This window comes from Fundulus heteroclitus, chromosome 2 (genome assembly GCF_011125445.2).
Source record: "Fundulus heteroclitus isolate FHET01 chromosome 2, MU-UCD_Fhet_4.1, whole genome shotgun sequence".
NCBI lineage: Eukaryota > Metazoa > Chordata > Actinopteri > Cyprinodontiformes > Fundulidae > Fundulus > Fundulus heteroclitus.
The window spans coordinates 3916269-3942751 of record NC_046362.1 but is presented as its reverse complement, the minus strand read 5'-3'; the positions used below and the strand labels follow the sequence as shown (position 1 = coordinate 3942751).

Genomic DNA, 26483 nt, shown 5'->3' with positions numbered 1-26483 from the left:
AATTATAATTAAACCTTTGTAGATTCATCACTAAACTTACTAGCCATAATATAATATAAGTAATATTATATTTTCCTGGAGATGAATATTTTGATTTCCTTAAAGCATTACTTAATTCTAATAAAGAAAAAAGGACAATTTAATAAATCATTATATCTTACATTTTCTTCTAATACATTAACATTTTCATTAATTGTACAAACTCTTCTACGTTTCTCTTCTGTACTTAAACTATTACAACTATGAACTTTAACAAATTTTTGAACCAGCATGTTTGCCTACTCCTCCTCAGTCACAGCAATAACATTTCCATATTTCAGAACTGGATATCCATATTCACGTCTCATTCCATTCATTCTCTTTATCATTCCCCAAACTTTGGACATTTTAGTTTCCCTACCTACCGAATTACAAAAATTTCCCCAATAAACCTTTTTTGCATTTTTCACAGTTCTTTTAACAAGAGCTTGTAACTTTTTTATATTCAATAAAGTTCTGAAAATTCTGATTTCTCTTTAACCTAAAAGCTTTATTTCGAGATTTAATTGCAACATCACATTCCTTTGTCCACCATGGCACTATTTTCTTCTTGTATTTTCCACTTTTCCTTTGGATTGTTTCATGTGCAGCACCTAAAATGGCTTCACAAATAGAAAAATTAACCCTATCAATATCCAAATTTAAGTTAACCTTTTGCATTTTTTTATCACTTAGTAATTTATATTTTTCCCAATCAACATTTCCAATTATCCATCTTTCTATGCCTTCATTATCACTTTTTCCCACTTCTAAACCAATTTCAATAAGTATAGGATAATGGTCGCTTCCTATAGTTGATTCTCTTAATATTTTCCAATTACTAATTCCGGCAAGTTTTTCTGAGACTAAAGTTAAATCTAACGCAGATTCACATCCATTTCTAATATTAATCATTTTCCCTTCTCCATTATTGAGGCAAACTAATTGATTTCTATCCATTATTCAATCCACCACTTCTCCATTAGCATCATTCCTATTACCCCACAAAGTACTAAAAGTATTAAAATCCCCACAATAAATTATCTTTCTTCCTATATTTTTAAACATTTCCTCCATTTCATTCAAATACAGTTTTTTACATGGATTATAAAAATGTAATATTTTAATACTTTCTTTATTAATCCAAATGTCCACAGCTAACCATTTTAGTGTTGTTCCTTTTCCTAGAAATCTATACTGTATTCCTTTTTTTTAATAAATATTACACATCCTCCTCCACTTTCTTGCCCCCTATCTCTTCTAATACTATCATATAGTGCTATAACAAAATCCAGCTCTGGTTTAAGCCATGTTTCTTAAACACAAATAACTTAAATATCCTTTAAATTATTGTCTATTTGCTAATAAACTTCTTGCATTCCACTGTAAAATAAACATTAAAGTCTTCCTCCACCTCGTTTTTCATCTGTTTCAAGCCTTTTATTTATCAACTCCCAAGATAAATCTTTCACAGCTAAAAATGTTTCTGCACCTTTCACTATAATTTTGATCTTTTCGGTTTTCTGCTTCACTTGATCTGTACAATTGATGACATACGCCATGAAGAAGATTAATTTATCCATTGTGATTTCCGTTCCTGCCATTGTTCTTTGACTGGGCCCAGGACTTGGACTAGAAGACACTTGTTGACTTTTCTGAATTATTCTTTTTCTTGAATACTTTTTGCTGCCTCTGCATAAGTAATATTTTTAACTGTTTTCAACTGTTTCTGCTGCCTTTTCCTTACTTCACAACCTCCATATGCTACATTATGTTGACCACCATAGTTACGACACTTCAGCTGTACGTCCGCTCCACATTGCTTATACCAATGATCTCCACCACATTTTGCACATCTTTGCTTCCCTTTACACACTGCTGCAATGTGACCATACCTTTGACATTTGAAACATCGTAAAGGAGGAGGGATATAAAGCCTAACAGGAAAACTCATGAAGCCAACCTTTACCTTATCAGGAAGAATGCCACCTTGAAACTCCAGAAGTACCGAGAGACTCTATTGGGTGTATGTATAGGCCATAATTACTTAACAAAATGTTGGTTAAAAAAAGTTCCAATAGTTGTCAGCAGTTGGATTAATGAAGGGTTACAAGATTTTATGCTCAACAAGAGCCCTACTTATTGAAAGGCATACAGACACTGTGAGATCCAAAAGGATGACAAGAGTTGCAGGAGTACAGAGATATAAAACATACACTTTCAATTTATCATCTCGGGGTGACAGTGGTGCAGGAGCAAGGAGTTGGTCTGCTCCAGGAGTCTCAGTCATCGTGTCCATGGGCAAGACACTTTACCTGCTTTGCATGCTGTTGATGGTCAGAGGGACCGGTGGTGCCGCTTCTGTCTGTTTGCCCCTGGGCAGCTGTGGCTACCATGTAGCTTACCTCTGCCAGTGTGTGAATGGGTTTGGCTACTCAGGACTTGATAAAGCGCTATGCCAGAGATGAAGGAAGAACACACCCACTCACTGTTCTGTTAATGAGCTAAAAGAGATGTGGTGTCCATTTGTAGGATGAAGCTTTAAGGGAGGTTGACAGCATCAGTCAGAGTTTCCTACCCTGATCAGCAGAGAATAAAGGCTTCCTCTGATACCAAGGGTCATAAATATTCACTTTTGTTTGGTTGCAAAAGACACAAAACAATCAAGACTGATTACCCAATAATGTTTCACTTTTGTTTGCGAGAAAACTCCATTCAGCCTTTCTTCAGGCACCGGTAAATATGAACAAGGATCTTGTCCGTTTCTCAATAAAGGTCAGAATGCCTTTTAACCTCAAATACCAGCAGGTGGTGCCATTTCAGATGCTTTCACTGTATGTAAGATACTTGACATTTAGACTTTTCTCCTTACAAATTTGGAAGAGGGTTTTTTTTTTATTATTCTTTTCTGTTTTTAGAGCAAACATTAGTGAGGATGTCTGTTATATTTAGCTAAGTTGTAATTAAAAAAATGACAATTAAAAAAGAAATGGTAAGCATGGGTAGAAACCAAACCATGAAAATGTTACCTCCTTGTTCTGTTGCAGGTGTTGTGGTTGTGGTGATGCGAATCATTCCTGAAGCACGTGTCATGCTTTTAGATGCTTTCAGATAACCACTTTATGAACGCGGCCATGTGCGAGGCTAACCACTGAACCTCATGGTATGTTATCCATGTTTTTCTCCTTCTCCTCCCCCTCCTTCTCCTCCTCCTGCTGCTGCTCCACACTCGCACGGGAGGCTGAGCCAAAGCGTAGTTCACCACCACTGGAGCCACACAGACACACCCATGGGGTATACACTCACACACACACGCACACAAACCTGTCTACGACACACCCCTTTGGCAAACGTGCTCGAAATGCCCTGAGGTATAGCAAACACAGTTCCTCCAAAAAGCAACAACGCTGCAGTGGGTGAGGGAGGGCTCTTGTGAAACTCCTGGTTCATTAAGAAAAGAAAATCTCCTTGTACATAACAGCAACATCATCCAGTAAATCGCCTTGATTCCTGCGCTTATTTGAGCCCAAACATGCTTAAAGCTTGTTAACCATCAAAGCTTTAGACTTTGTTGGGATCTACTTCTGTAGAAACACAGCACCGTGTGGCCTTTGCTTTTTGGTTCTAAGGCTTCTTTACAAGTTAACTGAACAAGTTTTCACAGAACTTACTTTGTCACGATGCTATCTAGCAGATCGGGGAAAAAAAAATTAACCACACTCTCACCCTCAGTTCGGAAAAAAAATGACGTGGGTGTTCAGGAGCAATAAAAGAACCATGAAAGTTCAAGCCCTACGTGTAGTGGAATCTTCTGGAAATTGAGTGTTACTATCTAGAGTGTAGTTGTACATCAAACTGGACTGACAAGATTCAAAGCAAGAATCAATATCCCAATTTGACATCTTCATGGTCAGTCAATGTGAGGTTTTCAACCTCAGAACACTGCACCGACTTGTCAAACACAACAGTGGCAGCATCATGCTGTGGGACCTTTCCACTGCCAGTCCTTTTCTCAGAATGGATGGAATAATGATGCAGGACTACCTCCAGTCTCTTCAAGTCTCCCCCAAATAACAAGCCAAATAGTTTAAAAAATGGATAAACATGGATGTTCTCATAGGTCATTTATTCTAAATTACACGGCACAGTTGTTTTGGGAATAGGATTAGCAAGTTATCATTAGGGTTCTGAAATGACCTTCCTAATAGACTGACATCTGCCCTGTTGAAAATGTGTGAACAGTGTGTAAAAGCCTGGTCCACGCCGACCAATTTAAAAAACACTTTACTGATTCGGTCAAGAAGAGTGGTCCAATAACCGGCCAGAGCTCTGCTTGATGAAGGCTTCAGAATGAAGGTAAAGAATGTTTACATTTCTAAGAGCCTTCTGAGAAAATTAGTGGATTATATTTTAGTGTGTATATAAATCTAAGTAAACATCTGAGCACAACTATGCTTGTTCACTCTGAGAAAGGAACAGTTCTTTTAAAGTCAGGACTATAAAGGAAGGACAGAAGAAGCTCTACTCTGTGATGGCACTTTAAATCTCTGAGAGCGACAAACAGTGACATGTCCAGTCTTGGTCATCTGTCTGATGAGATCCCACAGAGCCCTGTCATGTCACCGTGCCAGGCAGAAAAGCGAACCCAGACAGCCTGATCTTACTCAGCCTGCATCCCTGCTCTGTTATCAGACCCTCCAGTCTTCAATCCAAGTGCCCTCTGTTGTTCAGGAAGTGGCACAAAGGAATTTTTTTGTACTGCCCACTGTGATTCACTGCTGAGACATGCTCACACATAGTTGGTTTACCCTTTAGAACTAAGCTCATTATTTCTGGCTGAGTGAGACGTTTTGACATGAGGACCAGAAGTCTGACTCAGAGGGGTGCAGGAGGAGAGTCAGGTGGAGGAAGGAGCCTGTTTGGTCTCATTCAATCTTTTGAAACTAAAATAAAGCTGTAATAAAGTGGTCCACCCTACCTAATTGATATACCAGTTATTTTTTTTCTAATTGAAATGTTAATTAACCGTGTATCACAGCAAGCATATGTATTTGTTACAGTAAGTAGAGGGAGCTCTTGATATGGCCAACATGGCTTTTAGTTTAGTGCAGCACCACCTGAGGGGATAGCAGGAGGTTGTTGAATCTTGAGCACTGACGTTAAGTAAAGAAAGTGAGCCCAAAACTGGCAGGTTGATCTTCGACCTCCTAGAGGAGTCATCGATGTGTTCTTGGAGTCTTGGAGACGTCACTTCTGGGAGGGTACACTACTTTTGGTTTTCTCCCTTTGTGGATAGATGTTCTCACTGTGTCCCAAACAAATGTGTAACTCCTTTAAGAAAGACCGATTTCAAATACTTTGTTTCTAATCTGTTTTTGAATTTTATTTTAAATAAGGTCATTAAGTGTTGTCTGAGTTTTTTTTGCCTACTTCATGTTGTCAAATAGGCTCTGTTCAAGTGATTTCTTGTTTCTGAAGGTCATACAGTAATCCAACCTTTTATGAGGGAAAATTAAATAAAAAATGTGTTTAATTGCATTTCAATCATGATTTAAAGTAGCGGCGTGGAACTTTTTGCTACTACAGGTGCTAGACCTATAACTTCCAGATTTAGATCCCCCGAAGGCTATTAGCAATACTGGACTTTGACAAAATTAAATAGTCTCCTTCCACATTTTGGAATCTGATAGCAGACCACGTTGGACAAGCAGATTGAGTCAAGGAGTTTCTTGTGAAGACAAAGCTACTTCACCCCTCTATAATAAATCCTACATTAGAGAACCAAAAATATGTCTGATCAGATGTCACATCTGTTTTTTTTTTTTTTTTGGTATTGTTACTTAGACTGCCATAACCTAGAATGGGTCATGTGATCTAGTACGTCACTCTAGGTCACATGGTCCATTGACTGATGGACCCGACGCTCTCAAGTTACATAGGTGAGTTTTTGAAAAGGGCAGCCCCCTTCTCAAGGGGGCTGCATATTGAACTGAAAAATATTTTAATATCTCTCAAATTAAGCTAATATCTGGTTCAAAACTTACACTGTGCTGCTTTAAGTGAGTATCTTTTTCTTTGATGACCAGGTTAGTTTGGACTATTTTTTTCCCTTAGTAAAGGAAATTATATTATTTTAAAATGAGTTTTTCTCTCGTTTTTGTGTGATTATCTGAAGCATATAAGTTACATCAAAAATGATAGTCTTGTCCAAAATGGACATGGAGCCACGATGAGGCTCTCGCCCAGGGCGCCATTCATGAAAGACCCGGCCCTGTCCGTAAAAGAGAAATGCAACTAGTATAGATTGAACCACAATAGACATCAGTAGTGTCTCTAAGAATATTCAAACTGTATTCAAAATTTTTTTTTTTTTTTTTTTTTTGCTTACCTGAGACACTCACCGTGTCGGCCACAGACCGAGGACCGCGCGGCGCGCATCACCTGGACTCGTCAGGAGCTCGCGCGGAGGCAGAACGAGGAGAGGGGCGGGGCCAGCCGAGGGCAGCGATGTGAGCGTAGCAGCAGCTCTCTGCTGGATGCGGTCGGTCAGAGCTGACTCTCACGCGTTAACCACAGCCAGGGATCCGCTCACTGAATTTCACTTGTCGAGAAACGAGCAGGCTAGGAAGACTCGCGTTATTTGCAATATAACTGCGTTAGCCAAGTAGAATTATATCTTGAGATCACTGTGGAGTGAAGGAACAATCCAGGGAATCTCATTCTTGAAGAGAGAGACTACCGATAATATGATTTGAATCAAAGGGAGGAACTGAACTGTTGTCCCCTAACAGGTGAGTTTATCTCCTGTTTATTTTGTCTTTTAGTTAATCGTTTTTCTATGCGTAAATACGCAGAAGAGTGAGCCTTTAACTCCAGTCCATCCACTTCTCTTCTTTAAAACAGGACAGAGTCGGTTGAAATCTTTTGGGGGGTTTTCACAGCAGCACCTCTGTCAATAAGTGCCATAACAGTTTTCTGTGACTTTATCTGTATGAGTCATTTTCCTTTCGAGCTGCATTTTTTTTTTACTGTTTTCCTTTCTTTTGTTCTTTGGGGAAAAGCTCAGGCTATTTTGTTTTTCTTTCTGTGCAGGTGTTCATAAATTTGACTCCATCACTCGTCCTTCTATGATAGAGACCCTTCTTTTTTTATAAGAAATGCAACTTACGCTGGCTCATAAGAAACAATTCCGTTTACTAACGTTACATTTTCTCTTAAAAGCATGCATCTTTTATTCTTTATTTTCTGTTAGGCTACTCGTGTTAGAGAAAGTATATTCTTCTGATTGTTCACTAAATAAAATAGTTCAGTGACTGAGACACGTGGAAACTACACTTCAAAAACTGCTTGGTTAAAAACAACCTAATTTAAGTTAGTTTGCTAACACAGACCTGGGTTACATTTGGTCAGTCCAGTGCCTGGGTGGATTTAGCTCTATATGACTGGGAAATGAGCCTGACCCAGCATTCTGGGTCAGATTTCCAACCCAAATCATGGATTAGAGCAGTCAGTGTCTGATATTTAGTCAGCCAAAGAGAGGCTGGAGAAGAATAAACCACAACTTGCATAACTAAACACGTTCTCTTTGTAAAGTGATTCTTATTTTAATTCGGTGTTGAAATATAGCAATCATCTTTATTTCTCATAGCAACTTTGTCCATTCCAATGAAACGTCTTAACTTAATTTAACCCATCCCTTAGGGAACTGTAGGCTGCCATTGTGTGGTGTCTGGCCAGCATTCTGGGGCCAAGAGCCTTGCTCAGGGACCCAGAGTAGCAACCTGTGGTATTCGCACCAGGGAACTTGCAGTGTTCCAAGGACACTAAGCACCCTACTGTAACCACTAGGACACCGCTCCTGTTGTCTTTTTTATACCTGATTTTAAAAGATAACAACCTCATGTTATCTAATGAAAACATCATTAAACAGATAAACTGGGACAATAAAAATCATTCTCAACGTATAATCTATAACATACTGCAATGTAAATATTAAAGATGTGATTACTTAGCAGGTAAAAGACAGTGTTAGCATCAGCGAACAGCTGTTCTAGTATAAACTAAAGTCATTACGTTATTTGTCATTTGTTGATTTATAGTTCAAAATGGCAGTCTGTGAGGAGGCTCCTTCTAGCCTCTTCTCCTACCCAACAAGCTGGGTCGGATACAATATTTGGTCAAAACGTTGGTTAAATTGGGTTTGAGAAATAATTAAGTATTCTTTTTTTGTGCAGCTGTCACTGTGTGGAAGTAAGCAGGTAATCCCAATAAATGCCTACATTGCAATGGTCATCGCTACAAAAACACAACTGGACTGCAGACTTATTATTTGGTTCTGGTGTATGTCAGGGTGTGGAGTTAAGATCTACTTCGCACAGACAGAACATGCAAATGTACATTTTGCAAATTGTCCGTACTGACTCTCCTCTTTTTTCTTCTACTCTGGCTGTCTTCTCTTAAAAAACATCTCCCAGTGGATTACCGTTTAACGAGCAGGGCTATTTATCATTTTACCTCACCGTCCCTCCAGTCCCGTCTCCCCCCCTGTCTCTTTTGTTTTAATTCAGTTTATCTCTACTCCCTTGGGACTTTCACCATCTAAACTTAGTCCTGGCAGCAGGATCACTGTGCAGAGCGCACTCCTCTCAGGGTGATTCACTCCACTGGCTTGCGCTGTGGTCACTTGGGAATAGAGCTGAGCAACTCAGATGTGCTAGCCTCATTCTCGCAGCTGCTTTGCTCGTGGTCAGTGGCGTGTCTCATCAAAAGGTGCCCTTCATAAGAAGGCCGATGGCTTCAATCATTGGAGCGTTAGTAGAGTCACTGATCGTGGTGATGTGAGCAAACCCCGGCTTTGCTCTCTGACACAGTTCTATTTATCAAACTAGATTGCAGTGTTCCACTTGTTCTCCACCCTTGCCCCTAATCAACCAAGGCTCTCAGCTTTTACACAAAGAGAACCCCTTCAGAAAGCTCTATAATGAAGGCGTTTGTTACGTGTGAAGCATTTTACTTACTCTTGTCTCGTGTGTCTCGTTTCTGGAACAGGATGAACCTCCTCCCGCTTTATGCCGCCGTGTTGCTGTGGGCTTTGAGCCCCACTGTGCAGAACCACTGTGATAAATCGCCTGAGATAAGCGGACTGAATCTCTCTGTGACCTACGAGCTCCCAACCTTCACCGCAGACTTCCCCATCCAAAACATGGTCACGCTGGACGGCGTCATCTACGTCGGAGCTGTGAACAGAATCTATGCCTTGGCGCCGAACCTCACGAAGCTGTCTGAGTACCACACAGGGCCGCTGCTCAGCAGCGAGGCTTGTGGCCGGACGCAGATGAGAACGGGCGGTACTGGCAGGGTTGACAACCACAATATAGCTTTGGTGGTGGAGAACATCTACGACAAGGGTCTGTACAGCTGTGGGTCGGCGGATAACGGAGTGTGCCGCCGCCACGTTCTGGACGAAGGTTATAGCCTGAACGCTGTCGACGAGGACGTCTACTGCTTCGCGGACAAGGTGAGGCCGGGCGAGGGTCGACCCATTGATCCAGACGTTGTCGTCAGCCCATCGGGTTCCCAAGTGCTCAACGTTGAGAGCAACATCATCAATTTTTTTGTGGGGAACTCTGAGATCCCAAACTCAGGAAACATTTCTGACCATGACACGCGTCCACACACCATCTCCCAGCGCAAGATGAAAACCAGCCAAAATGGCTTCACTTTTTTCTCCAGCTTTTCATACATGGACCTGATCCCCTCCCTCCAAGGAAACTACTACCTGCGGTACGTTTACTCCTTCCACAGCGGACCCTTCACTTACTTCCTTACAGTGCAGCAGGTGAGCAAGGACACCAAGGCCTACCACACCCGCATAGTCCGGATGTGTTCCTCAGACCCCGAGATTCGCCGGTACGTGGAAATGCCCCTCGAATGTATTAGCACCGTCAAACGACGCAGACGCTCCACCGAACCCATGAAGGTGTTCAACATCCTTCAGGCTGCCTACGTCACCAAGGTGGGCAAAGACGCAGTACTGCAGATGCAACAGAAGGTGGAAGTAGGTGAAGATGTTTTGTTTGCCGCCTTCGCTCAAGGCAAGCCAGACTCCCCGGAACCGACCCCCAACTCGGCCATCTGCGTCATGTCCCTGAAAAACCTCAACGGCATGTTCAAGATGAACCTGGAGAAGTGCAACACCATCGACCCGTACCACTTCACCGGCTCAGACGAGAAGTCCTGCTACAATGTGGTAAGAGCCTGGGGGGATATCTATTGCCCTGGTGGAGTGGGGGGATTGTCGAAATCTCACTGTGCATAGGCATGTTTTTGCAAGTTAAAAATTATTAAATTTTCTTGATCAAATCATCTAAGTTCAAATACTGTTGGAGATGAGATAAATTCTACATTCCCATGTTTGACACTAAACCTCTGCAGTTGGTCTCTCTTTGTTCCTTCATGGCCTTTAAAATGATTTGTCCTAGAGACTTTGAGTTTGGGGGCTTTTCTAGTCAATTCATCAGCAGTTGTCTTCGGTTTTTTATTGTCTGGGGTTAAAGACGTCAACTGTTTATCTGATGCTGGCAGTCATAGGATCTGGGTGGTCCCAGCATTACACAGGCACTGCGTCCAGTTTGTCTGTGCCACACCGTTTTTGAGCAAGGCACCAGAGTATAACCTGCCCTCAACTAGGACCACTGGGCACACTTTCACATCAGCTCCTAAAGTTCAGAAAACTTCTGAATACCGTTGGTTTATGAAGCATTAGCTCGAGTGCCAAGCACCACTTCTGTGCCAAGGCTTTATGAATAAGTTGATTAGCAGTTGTTTAGGGGTGAAGGATGTTAATGGAGCATTTTGTCATGATATGCACTCATGAGAGAAAGCCAGTGAGGCAAGCGTGCTGAACCTTGTGTTTGCTTTACGTTAGCTGGGCTCTCTGTTTCTGTACATATTTGGTGAACAGCTTCTAACTTGTTGCCAATTTTGAACTCTCTCCTCCAGTTTTTGGACAAGGTGCCAGGGTGATAGTTCTAAATATACACATTCTTCAAACAGAAAATAATTCTTTGCTGGCAAAGTCAGTTACCTGACCTGGTTCCTCAGATACAGAACAGAAGAAAAGGATCTTACATGCCCTGCATACAAGACACCTCACATGCTTGCCAACTTTAAAACTGGTTGCTTTCTTCGAGTATGATTTAATTCCTCACAAATGTGTCACCTGTTTGACAACTCAAGCAGAAATTCAGCACAGTACCATTGCAGTTGTGGCTCAAATGTTAATCTAATGTCCTAGGAAGTAAGTGTTCCCCATCTGCAGCTTGAAAACAGTTGTTAGTCTGCCAGCTTTTTTGTTGTTGTTGGTTTTTTTTTTTTGCCTTGCTTCTGCCTTTCAGTCCATCACTAACAGCCCCCATCAATCAGCTCAATCGCCTGATCAATAATGAGACACAGTTAACTGCTGACCACCCCGCCAAAGGAGCTGTCAATATGTGTGTTTGGCCCCTAGCCTGGCTTCATCTTTACTTAAACCCAGCATCAGTCAGAAGTGTACAGTGCATCGCGGGGGAAGCACAGGATTACCTCGGTCTCCTTAAGATTTCACTCAGTCAATAGGGGGCTTAGGGGCAAGCACACACAGGACCAATGATAGATACATGTGGAAACACAGCACACATAAGAGGAAAACTCCCAACAAAACATTTGCCCTTTATTTTTGTAACCAGGGAGGTGACGTTTGGACTCCATCGCTAGAAACTGTTATGATGCATGAGGAGATTAAGGCTGGAATATATCAGAAGGGCTGTAGGGTTTACGAAACGGTATCATACACATGTAACGCACATTATTATCTGGTTCTAACAAATTGAATACATTTCCCCTGCCGGTCTGTGTTTTTCACCCTGTCTGTTGGCTGCAACAGTTTCTTGAATGTCTGTTTTTGTCTGTCTTTGCACATCTCCCCAAGCAATTGTTGATGTAGCTGAGAGTGATGCTCATAGCCAAGTCCTGAGTAATCTGAAGCTGCAGGTTCATTTATTCTGTAAGGCCCTAGCTGCAGAATCAACTCATCTTTATTTAGATGCCGTTCCCTCTGGTCTTTTTAAAACCTCTTCCTCTACATGATCTGTTGGATTCCAGTTAAAGGGGGTCACGCCAGCAGGTGGAGACAACATTGACATTAACTGCATCAAAATTCACAAGAAGATTTGGAGTATGACCGAAGTTTCTCCCAAAGCAGTTGTAGTTCGTACTTCCTCTGACACGGGTTAGCATTTCTTCTCAGTCATTAATGTCTTGTAACAAAGTCAGTACAAGTCAGCCAGATGAGGAGGAAAAACACAAGAACGGGTACAATATTGTTGTGAATTCCAGTGTGGATATGGGTAATGGACATGCACAAAGGGAGGTCTTACAAAAAATGGTTTAAAGGGTTTTAAAAAGAATACATTTTTCAAACCAAAAGCCCATTTTGTCTGCAAAAGGGTGGCACCAAAGCAGTGCGGTGGTGGCGTGGTAGAGCTTGTTCCCATCTCCAGAAGCCATTGGGCGAGTGGTGGTACACCCAAGACAGGGCAGGACAGAGGCATACGGAACAAAACCTTTTAAGCACACAGTCGCTCAATCATGAAGGCAATTTAGAAACGGCAATTAGGTTAGACTTTGGGCAGAAGCTGAAGTACCTAGAGACAAACCAAACATGTACAGGGAGAGCATGAGAAATCCACGAAGGAAGGTCCTTCGCCAGGATTTTAACTTAGGACCTTCTTGCTTTAAGGGAACACTGCAAAAAATTCTGTCACCTGTAAAACTAGTCAATTTTAGTAAGGCAAACATGCCTTTTGTGCATGTGAGCCTCTTCAGTAAGGAAATAAAGGCAACAAATGCTAAACTCAGCTCTGAAGAGCTTCACAGGGTGGCTTTAATTTGATTGATCTGCACGATAGGATAATGTGCAAACTAAAATAGAAATTACTTACTGTACGCAGCGTTCACTCTGATGCATCACACAACATGAACTGCCCTTAAACCAACACTGTTAAGAATGTGGTGTTAGTTTTACAGAATCAAACAGCTTTTCTATTCAAGCCAGCTTCACAGATGCATGCATGCACGCGCGTGCTGTGGTTGGTTTGTGGTTCCGTCGCTGCTCCGCTGACAGCTATCACTAGCGTAGATCTGCAGGGGGAGGGGGGGGGGGACTGCGGAATGCTGGGGGGGTTTAGGGTGGGGTGGTGGGCGACAGTGCATATCTGACTTTCAGCGAGCCGTGATAAATGACTCTGGGATAGCTGGGCATCAGCAGCTGGGCGGAAGATGAACCCGCCCGAGCTGCTGTGGCAGCCGGCCACGCTGGCCAGGCTTCATCTCCGCTCCTTCAGCCTTCACCTGTTACCAGCTGCTGTGGGAAAAACGCAGCACCGGCGGCACCTTGAAACCGCGTTGGGATGTTTAATCGCAACGTCAGTTTAGATAAAGACATGCGTTCGAGCACTGAAACCGGCGGCTGCTGTCATAGTTGCCCAATTTTTGGTTGTAATTTAAGCAAGGCTAGATTTATTTTATTTTATTTCTACTTTTACTGTTACCAGGCAACTTCTAATACATCTTTTGTAGCGTTTCAGGGTAAAAATCTGACTTTTAACAAAGGTGGACCAAAAAAGCTCAAAATTGGTTCACCATTAGCTGTTCTCTTTTCATGCAAAAGATAGAAGCAGTTATTTGCGGTGAGCTGATCACACATGAAGCCTGCCGAGCCACTGTGCACATGACCAAAACAGAAAAGGTCCGGCTGCAAATCAAACAACGCTGTATTTTCAGCTTTCAGTCCCTTGTCATTTGAGACCAGTTGCGATGAACTTGACAAACAACGCATTAACTCGAGGCGGCAAACTGGATCTGTCCACTTTATGGCTTTAGTTTGACTAGTTCCATTTAAAATGAAGGGAAACGGGATTTGATCTCCCAAAGTGAGTGTGTGCAATTTTATTATTGGACATTCCTTCCTGCTGACTCATTTGATTATGGGGTGACATCCAGTTTTCAGGAACGTTTCAGAGCTGTATAATTATCAGAGCAGCCATTCCTTATGTTGCTGCACGTGCATTACCGCGCCTTTCAAAACTCTTCACCGCCCTACAACTTTACGTTTCTTACGTCAAAACTATAATCTTCGGTGTATTTGCGGGACGATTTTTTTCTGATATACCAACAAGAAGTAGAGTCATAATTGTGAAATAGTGGAAAGATTAGACTAAGTTCTCAATTTTTACTAAAAGAAATCTGAAAAATTTGCCTGCTTTGGTATTCAACTCTTTTAAGTCAATACATTCTAGAAGCACATTTCAATATGATCAAATCTTTTGGGGTATGTCTCTATCAGCTTTGCGCATTTAGATACTAAACATGTTGACTACTCTTTGTAAAATAGCTCTACTTTAGTCAGATTAGATATAGAGCATATTAGAACTTAAATTTTTAAGTATTGCCACATATTGTCAATTGGATTAAGGTCTGGACTTTGACTAGGCCATTCTAACACAATAATATGTTTAAATCTTAACTATTATTGTAACTCTGGCTGTATTATTTTTTATATATATAAAATCTTTATTTGTTCCTTAGATGCATGAGTGAGAGTTACCTTACTCTCCTCCATAAGTAGGTCAATAATATCCGTTTTTAGAGTCAATGAGCTTTTTTGCTATTCTTGTTATTTTGGTTAAGGATATTAATTTTTAACATGTAATAAATAATAGCTATGTAATAGCCCTGCGATAGACTGGCGATCTGTCCAGGGTGTACCCCGCCTCTCGCCCATTGACAGCTGGAGATAGACACCTGCACCCCTCACAAACCCAATAGAGATAAGCGTGTCAGAAGATGGATGGATGGATGGATGGATGGATGGATGGATGGATGGATGGATGGATGGATGGATGGATGGATGGATGGATGGATGTTTTGTAATATAATTGGATCCACACAAGAATCCTTGCATGTTATAAAGAATTGTATTTTTACATTCCTAAAACACTAGAGATATTTTTAAAATTTTAAGACAATAGCACAACAGCAAGAAAACAATCTCAATATCCATTTTGTGTGTCTAAGTGAGTGTAAGAGCATGAGCGTACATGTTGAGCAGTATCTGCCTGTGTGTGTGATTGTCATGTACCCTTACTGTACTGTGGCAGGCCTCTTGTTCCTGACTGTGATCATTTTAATGCAAGGTACATAGCATTTCCCACACCGACTGCTGGGCTCTTTCTTATTTGGGCAGATCTGGTACCTCGTTGGCTTAGGTTGGCCCCGTTCATGTCTGATGTGTGAGTTGTGGCCCTGGTCCCCACACACCTTCCCTTTGCTTCAACAGTTTAGATTTGCAGATGGGGGAAACTTCCTAGTTATCTTCTCATGTGGCGTTGCAGATTTTCTTCCTGTTTTTTTTTTTTTTTTTACTCCGTCCATATTTCTCGATCAGCACTGATAATCTTCCCTGTGCGTGCTGAAGAAAAGTACTCCTACAGCATGATGCTGCCACCACCATGCATCACCATGTGGATGAACATTTTGAATGCAAGACCAAAAGGTTCATTCTGCTCTAATTTGACCAGTGCACCTTCTTCCATATGCTTGGTGTCTGTCTTACGTGACTTGTGGCAACCTTTAAAAGAGGATTGGTTGCGTGCTTAACTGAGAGCTGTCGATTTCACAGATTCTCTTGCCTGGGTTGTGGACCTGCTGTTTCTCCAAACTCACCATGAGCTTCCTGGCTGCTGTCTTTTCCCATTGCTGTCGTGCTATACTCTTTCCATTTGTGAGTGATCTCTTGAGCTGTGCCCTGTGAGAGGTTCAAAACGTTGGCTGCTGTTTGATTCTGTAATTTCCCTCTGGGATTATTAAAGTATTTCTGATTCTGATTCTGATTCTGATTAGGACTGCTTGGTTTGACCTGAACTTCCCCATTGTGGGACAATGAAGGACTTCTTACTATCCAGCCCCTGCTGCAAATGTCTCCATGACTGTATCTCTGACCTACCTGAGTTGTTCTTTGGTCTTCATGATCTTTGTTCAACCTATGTTCTCTCACAAACCTCTATGGTGTGATTTAAAGGTTAATTGAAAACCATAAAGACCTGATTGGAGCTTGTACTGCTTACTAGTCCCTGTTTGGTGACAACAGGCGTAGAACCATGTTGTTTTAAAATAGTTCCTTTGCACAGTTTGAAGCTCCTAATATGCAGACTCGTCAAGTCGAGGGGCTGCCAAAAGAGCTTTTATCTTTTGGAAATTCCTTTTCAAAACACTCCATTTTATTGCTGTGAGTCTCAATTGTATCCTCCTGTCTTCAGTGAAAGGACAAGAGGATAGGGAGGGGAGGGGAGGAAGAAGCGAGCTTTAACCACAAAAGGCCATCAAACAAGCGGCCGCCTGATGCTGGCGCTCTGAGCCTGGAGTGCAGCTCTGTCTGTGTGTCGCAGCAGCGCAGGATTTATGGCGCGCATCCAGTCGCTGATGGCAGGTAGACTCTAAGTAATTGCGAGGTTTGGGAGCGATAAGCGCCGTCGTAAAGTTATGAACGTTTTAACCGCTTGGAGGGTACATACTTCAGCGTGCAGATGGTTGTTTTGGGGTTTTTTTTGTCGTTTGTTCCACCTAACTGTGTTTCCCAGTTGGGAAGTGGATAGGGTTAAATGCTGGGAGTAAGGGCACGTTTGAAGTTTTTAAGTGGTGGTTGTCAGTTCGGACGTGCCTCTTTGCTCCAGTTCAGGCCGTGAGATAAGATGAATGTTGTAATAATGAGTGGCCCTCTTTTCAGCTGTCTCTCTGATGGAGGAAATCTGCTTTTTCTCTTGCTGTCTCTGGGAAGCTTGGAAATCAAGAGGATATGGCTTATTAAATTCTTCCCAAGATTATTCATTCCGCTTGAACCGTCCACCAATTTATTTCACCTGCCTTTTTAAGCGACAAACTGACACAAAGTGCTATTTGTAAAATGGAAGAAAAACAATTAATGTTTTTTTTTTTCCATCGATGAACTCTCGGAACTCTGCTATGTTTGTATACTCAGCCCCCATTACTGTGATACCCCTAAATAAAACCAAGTGGAGCCAGCTGCGTTCAGAAGTCACCTGAGTGCATTTTAATCTCAGTGTAAATCCAGCTCTTCTGTCAAGGCCTGAACATTGGTGAACAAACAAGATCATGAAGACAAAGAAAAAACAGCAGACAGGTCAGGGAGAAAGAAATGGATAGGTTTACAGCAGGAGCAGCTTATAAAACAATGTCACAGGCTTTCAACAGCTTACAGAGCTCTTTTCAATCCATCATCTGAAAATGGAAAGATGTGGCGCAACTATAAATCCCACAGAGAAGCACCCAAGAAATCCATGATGAACTATTAGTCACGTACTTTACAAATCTGGCCTGCAGTGGGAGGAAGAAAGCCCTAGTGGAAAAAAAGACATAAGATGTGCTGTTTGTAGTTTTCCACAAGTCATGAAAGGGAAAAGAGCGAACATTTGGAGCAAGGTGCGCTGTTGTATTAATCCAAAATAAAACTTTCTGGCCCACGCACCAAATTGCGGGGTGTGGTGGAATGATAAACAGCATAAACGGTGATGGTTGCAGCATCATGCTGTGGGATTGCGTTTAGGTTTCTTTCCTCCAGGGACTGGCCAGATAGTCAGAGTTAATGGGCGAGATGGTTGGAGCTAAATAACGGCAAATAGTCTGAAGTAACCTGTTAGCCGCCGTCAAAGATTTGAAACTGAGACAGAAGCTCTCGTTGAGGAAGGACAGCAACACTAGACGTCCAGCCAGAGCTACAGTAGAATAGTTTAGATCAAAGCGTGTTCAAGTTTTTTTTGCATGGCTCCGTCAAAGAGCAGACCTTGAGAATGGTAAGAGATGAAAATTGATTTTCAGATCGGCCTTCTGTCTAATCTGACTGATGTGGAGCAATTACGCAATTACTCACTTTATGTTGGTCCATTATATAAAATCCCAATAAAAAAACATTGAAGTTAGTGGCAGTAAGATTAAAAACAGGTGAAAAGGTTCAAGTACTATGAATACTTTAGTAGTAACTTTGTAGCAGCAAATAATTAGATAGGTATATTCTGTAGATGGTCTTATTTTCATTTGAAGTGGAGAGTACAGTTTTGAGCACTCAAAAGTCCAGTCTATAAAAAAAAAAAAAATAATAATAATAATAATAATGATAATAAACAATTAGTGTTTTAAAATTCAAACAGTGATGAGCTAAGCCAACTTTCTCTGTAGCTCTCCACCTTACTGAAATCCACATCTATCAAACACACGCTTTAAACTATTGATCCAGGTCATCACGGGTAGCTCCCGCCTGATGGCATTGCTTTCTAAACAGAAGTGTAAAGCCATTTTCCGGGGTAATGCAGTGTGCAGAGTCGCAGCAGGGATTTGGGGCCTTCCCATCCTGCCTGGCACCCATTCCCATCAGTCCACAGAGAGAGCGGGAGCACAAGAGAAACAGAGCGGTCACATTCTGGGTCAAAATTATCATCTCATTACCATTGATCTGAGAGAAACGGCCAAATGCTGATTGCTTTTAAATTGAATTTCCAGCCTGATTGATTACCGCGAGCGTGTAACATAATTCCGGCTCGGAGACGCTTTTGACCAACAGTCGTTTTAATTAGGCTGCTCGTTTTAATGAACATGTTTCAAACGCTGGCATGTAAAAATACAAGCAAACAGAGACTTATCGATTTTCAGCTTACGTCCCTGCTTCTGAATCAAAATAGATTTTTATGTAGCTTCGACTATTTATGCCAGTTAGACCATGTGGCCCCAGATGCAGCAAGGCTTGGATTTGCACATAAGACAGACATCTGCTTACAACATAAGAGCTGATGACTTAATGATGGAGAGTCTAAAAATTCATAATTGCAAATACTCAACAATGTTCTTTTGCTTTACCCCCTTGCAAATTTTTCCGTCGGAGCAAAGAAACATCTAGGCTGCTTCATCATTTTACACATTTTGTTCTTATTATGATATTTAGGAATTTAATTGAATAAAAAAAGTTTTTCTTTGTATAGGGTTACAGATTAAGTATTATTAAATAATATGCACTGTAATATTTATAGCCTAAGGTAATCTGCCATGTCTATCCCTCACTGGGCTTTCTGATTAAAAAGGCCTTGCTAAAGATGCTAAATAATTTACTTTGTCCACATTTTGCTAAATATTTACAATAAAAAGACTTCACAACTCAAAAGAACATAAATTATTAATTGAATTGAAAACAAAACGCAAATTTGTTTATGGAAACAACAGTCAAAGGTAAGGTCTTTAAAGGCTCTCATTATGTGTGGTTGATGTTAAAATGCCTAACATCTAAATTCAAAATAGTAATGGCAGTAGACAGTATATGTAGGTTTCTGCAAAGTTTCCCATATTAATAAAGAAATAGCAGTGATCAAAATGGAAAATATGATTACTGAAACTTGGGGATCAGAAATGTACGTGCTTCTGTCATTACTGTTATCCATTTTTTCTGAATCTTTAATTTTTTTTTTAGACCAGGTCCATATTTATTTTCAGAATATTTCACTTTCTCTCACAGAGCACAGGGACGACACTTATTTCATGTCCATTTCTCAAAACCAGTAATGTAGGTCAGAAATTGTAGTATTTTAACTAAAATATCATGCTGAAACGTTCCTGGTATCAAAACAGGTGTATATAGATTTCATTTTACAAAAAGGGAAAAAAAAGGACCTGGTTGCCCTACAGCTAAAAAACACTCCACACATTGAAAGCAACCGGCATCCTCCGCTGTGATTGGACACGTGTTGTAATGTGACAGCAGCAAGCCATCCATCAGTTCTTGCCATAAGTGCTCCTGATCTTCCACACGTTGTGTAGTTTTCCACTGACATAATGAGTGGTGCAAGCGACTAGGCCCACAGCTGTCTGACAATAGCACTTAATGCTGCTGATTCACAGGGTTCTGCTGTAGGTGTCATGCTGTTGGAGCTCCGCATGCTGCAACCTGCTGATGGCATCACTAAGCAGGTATTTGTTTTCCATGAACAGGAGCCAGATGTGCGGAACAGCAGGAAAAGGGGAGGCTGGGAAACACAAGAGTAGCATCAACATCATTTTGATACAAGCGCTTCGTCTCCTGCCTACTTTTTACATGTGAAACAGCAGAATATGGTAGACTGGTTTCCATGTAAAAAGTGTCAATCTAGTGCTGAAGAGCGTTTTAGTCTACAGAGGTCCAAAGGTTTGTGGCACAACTTCACCCAGCTCCCAAGACGCATGGAGATGGTGAAAGAGTTGATGCCACGAAATGCCTTGGTCTGTTAATAAAGTTGTTTCCTATTTCATCAAATACAGCTCATGGTGCATGAATATAAGCTTGTGATGCTGCACAAAAAATAATGAAAACACACTTTAGATCGACACTATGAAAAGAGTAAAAAACAAAACAACTGGACTTGTTTCCCGTAGTTGAAGACGTTTCGCTTCCTCTCTTGGAATGACCATGACCTGGATGACTGAGAATCTTCACCAGCACTATGAAAAGAGAGCTTTTACGATTTTAAAGTGCCATGAGGCACACCTGATGAAAGTCCAGTCTCTCAGACATGTCCTGTAATGCTTACACAATGATCTGTAGCAAAATGCGTCTCAGGGGTCACACGTTGGACTGAAATCTCAGGTTTTGCTTCTTGCATTAATGCATCCATCACAAAAGCCTCGATAAGCTTCCGATGCCATCAACGAGACAATGTGGTCTGATTATGTTCTGGGCAGTCCTTTTCATGTTTGGGCTGGTTCTTCCTACACGTGTCAAACGCCAGTGTACAGAGAAAGAACACTGGAAAGGGTTTGATGCGATCGGGACCACCTTCAAGTGAAAAGTCAAGCATCGGGTCGGGTGACAGTTTACATCACAGGTGTCAAGTTCTAGTCCCCGAGGGCCCGTTTTCAGCAACCTTTAGACCGGTTTCAGTGTCAACACACCTGAATTACATAATGACATCATTAGCCTCAACGCAGTTTTCTATTAGACACTGGTACTCGGTCCCAACTCCTTATTTTAGTAAACACTCAGCCAGGGTTCCAGGCTAGCCAGGACAAGGTGAAAATGCTACATCAGAAGACTCCTGATGACTAATTCTAAACAAAAGTGACCTAGAAAATCAAGCCAGCCATTTTTAAAAACTTGCAACCATTGTATTTGGCCAAACGGCAAGTCAGACAGCAACATCGTTGTCCAACGATATGGTGCAGAGATGGATCTCTCCACTCTTCCTCCAGACTCTCAGACCTTAATTTGCAAATGAAGTAGGCTGCAGCTGTCAGTTATATATATTTTTTATTAATTGATTAATCTAAAATATGCTTCCTAAATTGCAGCTATAGGAGGTAATCCTTTTCAGACACGCTTTTTGTTATACTGGGTGACATGGTCCTTCCATCCTGACAGTAAGCAATACATTATGTATTCAGATAAAGGAGGTTAAAAAATGTATCTCTGTGAGAGATGCAGGCCTGTAAAAACTCTAAGCATTCCAATCAGATGTCTCCATGTCTCCCCGGCCCCCCCCCCCCCCCCCCCCCCCTCTGTCCCCTGAGTTCCGCTAGTATGGCCTTATCTATTGGTTGTCCCACATGACATCATTCTGATGTGCCAATGTAACACCATTGTGCGTGCTCGTTCCTTGATAGTTTCCGCTTGCTGGCTGCGCACTTCTGCTGTTTATGCTTCCGGTTAGCTTCAGTGTTAGCCGTCCATTGTAGCCCGGCTGCTCTCACCATATTTACTTTATTCTAATCTGTTGACAATTTTTTTCAGATATTCTATTTAGTTTAGGGTTTTTATTGGATTTATAATCGAATAGCAAGGAACTTAATACGGGTGTTTTTATTCTTACAGCATTTGAACCTGGTAAAGCTTAAACTATGCCACTTGAGTTCTGGATAGAGCATATTTACAAATAAAGAAGGTTTTTTATTTTAAGTGCAAAATGTATATAACAGTTTTGGCTTCTCTGAGTGGGTTGTTCTTTCAGCAAATGGGATGTTTTAGAGTCTGTATACTCCAGTTAACAATCATTAAATAGCGTACCACGCATGTGACGTCACCGACTCAAGAGCAACGCCCCTTTTGCCTCTTAGGTAGGGCACACAGGTAGAGAACGCCCGTAGCAACCAGCTATTACACGCACAACAGAAGCAGCGATATGACCGACTTTGCAGCCATTAAACTTTCCCAAGACGATGTCCCAGGCGCACGAATTACTGGTCGAACTGTCGAAGAACACACCAACCTTCAGCTCAAACGATGGCTTGAGTGTCGAGGGCTTAAAAAAAACGGAAAATGGGCCGAGTTGATCGAACGGTAAGCTTTGGTTTTTTTTTCCTGCGCAGCGGTCATGGCGTCGTCGGCCGTTTTTTTGTTTGTAATCACCGTCCAGGGATCGGTATATGTTTAATGTTTGTCTTATTTGAAATGTTTTTGAGTAAGCTATCCTGGTAGTAGGGTATCAAGTTAGCGCCTGCTACCATGATAGCCTATATGCTATCATGGTAGCAGGCGCTTCATTGTTAACATGTCGACCACCAAAAAACTCTTACCTGTTCACTACTTGATGTCGCTGGAATTGGGTCAGGATGTTCTTCGGTTGGGCCCTTTCCTCCGACAAAATGCTTGCTACATATGTAGGTGAATTTGGTAACTTTTTCCGGGTTGAACTGTTGTGTAGGGCGACCGCACCGGTGAACCCAGCGCACACATTTCTCCTTGGCAGTCTTGAAGAAAACATCCTTCATATGCGGCCGATCAGCGTACCTCGAGTCGCTGTTGCCCGTTCCATAGCAACAATGTTTAAAAACCATGGTCTTAGATTTGGAAAAAGCAGTCGTTTACCGAGTAAAACCAAGGGTAACGCACGCCTCTTTTACAGCGAAACAGCGGCAGACTATGCAAGCTTGCCCTACTGCGTACCACGTGATGTGACGTCATCGTGACGTCACGTTTCTAAAAATAGCTCGCTCGCCGTACGCCATTACTACATTGATTGACAATTATGTCAATAACCGATTCATTATGATTAATCCTAGGAATTGTTTCAGCCCTAGAAAAAAGTGCAAACAGAAACGATAGGGCTTTGAATTATTGACAGATACGATACTCCTAATGTTGTTTTTGGTTTAGGAGTGGCTTAAGAGAAGGAACATGACTAATGAGGTTTTTGTTTCCCAGAGCAGATATATGTGTAACAGCAGGAAAAGGGGAGGTACATTCATAATAAATGGTAACAATGCCAGCAGAAAAATGGAAATCAGGAAAATTTGCATGGCATAAGCCGTTTTTTAAATTCCTTGATCTCGCAGGTGTCACACATGCCTGAGCCTGTCCATGCTATCTCTAGGATGGGTGCAGAATCTGGCAGAAAAGTGGGAATTCACGAAAGAAAGTTAAGACAGTTATGTGGTCTTGTCGGCTCCTGTCCCTTTCATTCATCTGGTCGTTGGGGTAAAGTCAAAGAGATTAAATCTTGCGAGTTCTGTCATCAGATGATGGCACATATGTTACCATACGCATGCATACACATTGGCAACAAGAAGCAGATGAAGAGAACAACAACAATTCAGATAAAAGAAAATGTACCCGATTGCATAATCGTGACTGAATATGAAACTTTTCTTTTCACCCAGTTCTTGGGGTTCAAACTTTTCAAACATTTTTCAGCTGTCAATCATTGCGGAACATAAAATTACACATTGAATATGCAATAGTAATGTTTCTCTGCAGCTCCACAATGTTTACATGACCCCCCTGTTTGAATTATGAAATGGCAACAAAGTGCTGAACTTGTTGTTTCTGTTAAATAGTCCATGTTAACTTAAAGGACGTGCCCCCCACCCCCGCCCCACACACACCACAAAAAATGTATCTAAAACAGGCTTTAAACAGGCTGTATTAGCACACTGGAAATAATGAGACGGCTGGTCCTTCTTCTTGTTATTTTTTTTAAGTTCTTCCAGGGAAACGTATTGAAAATTAGTATGGCCACCTTTGGATTTTGGTGGCATTGGGGGCCTTTCATTTTTGGAAAGGGGACAGAAAAAGAACAGAAGGACATGCAGTAGTAATCCCAGACTGGAAATTGAACTCAGGGCCATTATATTTTGGTGGTCAGTTTGTTGTCCTCCATACGTAGTGAACCAAGTCTTTCCACTGCTACATAGACCTTAAAGAGTTCAGATGGGGACACAATACACAACTTTTTGCTTGAGTTTAAATCTTATTCCCAATCAGACCATAACTCCAGTCTGCTGGAGTTACGGTCAGCTGACAAAGTGATTAGGCCTGAACCCCTGTTGGTTCCAAAGGATGTGACCACGATATTTTACAGGTGTGTGTGGGGGACCAATCTGAACTGAGGGATTCGTTTTTAACAAAGAGAGAGAAGAGGGAGCTTTCCTCTCCACTGTTGCTACATGCATGCTGGGTAGGAGGGATTGCTGCAAAGTCAGCGGCACAATAGCAGCGACTGTCCACTGTAGTTACCTGCTCATCCAGGGGAGGTGAATGCTGCAAGTCAGTGATTGAATGCAAAGTTTTTAACAATCTGTCTGATTTGATTGAGTTGACTGTTTATTTCATGTCTTTGTTTGTAATGTGCCTTGAATCAGCATATATCAAATTGGCACTATATAAATAAACTGAAAATAACTGCGTTGTCAGTAAATAGGTAAGTTATGATGAACAGAAAGAAAAAAAATTCTAATGTTTCAGATAGGACTAAAAATCAGAATGATTAGTTGATGGCAAGTTATAACCAGTGAAAATGGATGCCAAATTCTCTGTAAGCTGCCTGCCTTGCATTAAAGCCCAGGTCCATATGATTCTGCCAAGTTCTGATGAGTGTATACCTTCCATTCGTCCATCCTCTAAAGTCAGGCCAAAGTCAGCGTTCCCCACATCTGGCTGTTTGCCACATCAGACGTAAAACACAAAAACCGATATGATGGTTCACAGCAGTTGAATGTCTGAATGTTCTTAATGTACTTTGAGCAGCACCAGCCGGAACAAACCATGCTTCAGAGGAATTCATGAATTTCAATCAATGCTCACCTCACTGAATCTCTAATATCACAATTCTTTGTGCAAGAGAACACTCTCATACAGCGTGCGTGAGCTGTGTTTCCACACTGCCGCAGCATCTCTGCGGTGCTGCCACTGCCGTGAGCCCGCTCACAACTGCAGGCATTTCCTGCCGATTTTCTACATGATTTCACATTTGCTCAACGCCGCTGTTTAGTTTTGAAGCGGTCGGGTTAATAATTGCCTAAGGAGTTCGGTTTCTTGTTTTGCTGCGTTGCTGGAAGCGTGCGTAAATCCTTTTACATGGGCTTTTGTGTGCACAACTTATCTGCCTGTGTTCCCTAGATAAAGAGTGGAGTAAATATGCAAACCGTCACAGCCTGCAAGATGTCTTTCAGTAAGGCTGATACTAAAAGTTTCTGATAAATATGGTTACATTTCCAACATAGCTGACAGGGTCATTTAGAGCTGCTAAATAAGGATTTCACTCAAAAAGCATACTGTATTTTCTCGCTATATAAAAGTAAAATGTATACTTAGGGCGTGCTGTTAGTTTGGGATAACAAGAAATGTTACAGCCCTTAAGCTGTTTTCAAAGTCGGTGTTTTTATCTTCCAGGAACTTTTAAGTGGGAAATTGCCTTAAGGCTAAATTGTTAATTCTTTAGTTATTGCCTTCCAGTGATCAGCAACCCGCACAAAGCCCGTTAACTCCCTTTGTACTTAACAGAGGACTTTTTTTTCTGTAGATCCTGCTTATTATTTAGCTGTTGCCTGACAGATCCGTGTTTTACTATGATTGCATTCAGAGATATAACAATTGTGATAATAGATTTATTTCTTTACACTCCAGTGTCATTTTTTGATATGGGTGATTTGGCTCCCCACACAGGGCGCCATTCTAGCATGGAGTGGAACTGGATCCCCCAAAAAATTTCACATTAACAGTACCAAACAAGTTTTCTCTTGCTTATACCTCTGTCACACTATTGTGTTTCTACCTTTTATTAGGAAGACATGAGTACACTGGGAAAATTACACTCTGACTATGCCTTTTTAATGTATTTTCACACTGTAGCATGCACATTTTGATCAGTTGGATGAAATATAGATGGATGGCTGGATAGACCGATTATAACATCATTCAGTCTGTCACTGCATTATGCAGACATATTACTTCACTTTACTGCAGAATATTAATGTCAGAATGATGGTCTGTTCTGGTTCTACCCAAAATGCGTTTTTTTTTTACAGCGCCATACTAACCACTTGAAGCATTCACACTAGATTCACATTAATTTAATCACACTCACAAACATCCATACACCAATCGGTAGGCGACCTCGGGGTAG

General features: G+C 41.5%; 1 protein-coding gene across 1 annotated transcript in view; it reads left to right on the top strand.

Moving 5' to 3' along the window:
* Positions 1-6494: 6494 nt before the first annotated feature.
* Positions 6495-26483, top strand: part of met (MET proto-oncogene, receptor tyrosine kinase) — an 89083-nt gene continuing 69094 nt past the window's right edge. Inside the window, exons 1-2 of the mRNA XM_012863644.3 lie at positions 6495-6809; positions 9067-10267. Coding sequence (XP_012719098.2) covers positions 9068-10267 — 1200 coding nt within the window. The 5' untranslated portion in view covers positions 6495-6809; position 9067. The remainder of the gene's footprint in view (positions 6810-9066; positions 10268-26483) is intronic.